The sequence below is a fragment of the Pteropus vampyrus genome, unplaced genomic scaffold (assembly GCF_000151845.1).
Source record: "Pteropus vampyrus isolate Shadow unplaced genomic scaffold, Pvam_2.0 Scaffold174, whole genome shotgun sequence".
Taxonomy (NCBI): Eukaryota; Metazoa; Chordata; class Mammalia; order Chiroptera; family Pteropodidae; genus Pteropus; species Pteropus vampyrus.
In genome coordinates, this window is record NW_011888955.1 from 707692 (window position 1) to 710227 (window position 2536).

At 50.4% G+C, this 2536-nt stretch overlaps 1 protein-coding gene across 1 annotated transcript in view; it reads right to left on the bottom strand.

Annotated features, from left to right (window-relative positions):
• SEC24D (SEC24 homolog D, COPII coat complex component) overlaps positions 1-2536 on the bottom strand; it is an 89726-nt gene that overhangs the window by 6283 nt on the left and 80907 nt on the right. The window contains exon 20 of the mRNA XM_023536962.1: positions 9-71. Within this exon, the coding sequence (XP_023392730.1) occupies positions 9-71 (63 nt within the window). The remainder of the gene's footprint in view (positions 1-8; positions 72-2536) is intronic.

Sequence of the window (2536 nt, forward strand, 5' to 3'; positions counted from 1 at the left end):
AGCAGCACGCAGGTCTTCAGCAAGCAGTTCATGTACACGGGCAGCACCTTCATGGCATCCGGCAGAATGAGCTGGAAAGGAAGGGACTGTTCCAGACAGACGCCCGGCTTTCCCTGACGACGCCCGCCCAGCTCTCTGCAAGTCAGAGACACGGCCGGCTCTGAGGCTGGGGTTGGGCCAGATGGTGCTCCTGCAAAGCACCCCAGAGCACCCCAAAGCGCCGGGCAGAGCTGGCCCGCCCAGGGCCCAGGCCACATGGCTCCAGCCTTGCGGCCGGGGTGGCGCTGGGCAGACGCGGCTCGCTCTCTTCCTTGGTTTCCTCACCTAAGTGGACCGAGGCGCACCTACTCCAGGACCATGGCCTTGTTAGGAGAAATGGTCATCGGTCTGGGAAGCCCTCGGGGCCTGCCGAGCACACAGGAAGGCCACGGCCACGCCCATCAGATGGGGGAGACAGACGCGTGGGTCCCTAACCTGCACCGCCGCCTCCTACCTCCTGACTTTGGGAACGGCGTGGCTGACTGCCCACGACATGCTCTTCTTGTAACTTTCCCAAGCATGAAACACTTTTATTTGACATTTGGATGGCTTTCCCGACCAAGGAAACTGAGCCAAAGGCGGAGAAGCCAGACTGAGGTCCCATGCAGAGCCGCGTGTCCTCGGCTCTGAGCCAGGCAAGTGCCGCCTCCCAGAATAAGCACACCTTCAGCCTCTCAGGGGGAAGTGCGCACCTGGCTGGTTCCCTGGCCGCTCCTCGCTAATCAGGTCACATTAGGGCAGTGTAGAAACCTGCTGTCCTAAGTGCCACAGAGGGGCGAGCCTGGCTCAGTTGGGACTGAACGTCTGAGTAGAGGGGACTGGACCACAGGGGGGCAGAGGGAAGGAAACAGAGGTATAAATGAGGAAAGCTGGTGACGAAGAAGATGGCATTAGAGTGACCGAAAACAAGGAGGCGGTCTGAGCTGATGTCCTTGAGATGGGAAGAAAACATAGGGACAGATGGCCACCATTAAACCTCCCCGCCCCCATCCTCTCCGGGAAGTGAGAGGCGTGAGTGAGGAGGGGATGGACAGTCCTGAGTCCAGGCTGATTGAATTTAGAGAATTCTTCTCTTTGGGTTTTGAAATGACAGAAGTGGTAATGAACAGTAAACAAAACAAAACAAAACAAAACAAAAACACTTTGTAGTTAAGTCATTTGACTTGCCTTCTGAAATCGCTGTGTTCCCATTTGATAGAATATGTTTAAATTCAAAACACTGAGCTACTAGACTGAATGAAAAGGGTCTGCCTTGCTCATGGAATCGGAAGCATCGTTTTAGTGTTGTTCGTAGCTGCGTGTCTCAGCCAGCACCTTATCATACGACCCCAGAGAGGGTGGCTCCTTCAGCTGACACCCCAAGCGCCTCTCTGCCCTCAACCTCGTGTGGCCTCGGTACGTCCGTAAGCGCAGCTCTCCTGAGGCCCAGGGTCACGCGGTCCAAACACACTCCGTCGTGGGCTGATCTGGACCAAGGAAACTTTGGGCTCTATAGTAAAATACTGGAATATTCCTTTAAGAATTTCTGCACAGATAACTGTTTCTTGCAAGTGAACTATGGGAGGGCACCAAGTTTGAGGCTACATTCTCCGAAGATAAGCCCAAGTCCAGCCATTCTCAGTTCTTCCTTAATGGTATATTTTAGTATATTATTGTTACTAACAGTTTATAATCCCTACATTCCCCACGTTGGATAATCATAGCTATCTAAGCTGTATCATCTCTTAAAACATATCAGTGGTTGAAAGATAGATACAGCTGAAATGTGCTCATGGAGAAAGAAAAATCACAAGAACAGGAATAATCTATCAACTTTTTGGAGGAAATTTGGCATCATAAGGTTTTTACTCTAGATAAAAATAAACTGTATAAACAAATAATCTAGTGGTAGAGACAAAGCTTTTAACTTTTAAACCAGAAGGAAGTAACAGGTTTTATTTTCATCCTTACAGAGGCAACAGATTTGCTTCTAACTCGAGGTCTTTGATCCTAGTGGTTTTACCTTTTGCCAAATAAACTCCCTGAGAAGCGCTAAGAGCCTGTCCTCCTCCTGAAGCCTGAGACCCAGGGATGGTTCTGGAGGTCCGAAACCAGCAGCAGGCTGGTGTAAAGTGCTCACGACCGGACCGGACCGGGCCGTATCCAATGCCACTGGTAGGCTTTGCATTAAACAACTACACTGTGAAACAGCCCTGATGCTGGCGGGCACTAACGGGGCCCGCCTTCTGAATAATAAAGAGGGCTGGACACTCGGGTGCAGAGTCAGATGCTTCTGTGATTATCAACACAGGAGACCGCTGGATGGCTCATTTAATCTCTTTGGACAGGAAGGAATTTTTGTTAAAAATCCAAAATCATAACCATGTTTGTTGTATTTTCCTTCTTTACCCGGATCATGAATTTGGCCCCTAAATTGACCTGCATTATCCTCGTTGCTGAAGGCTCACTTTCGGGTGGGGTTTCAGATATGTTCTCAGCACCCACTTTTGACAATGAA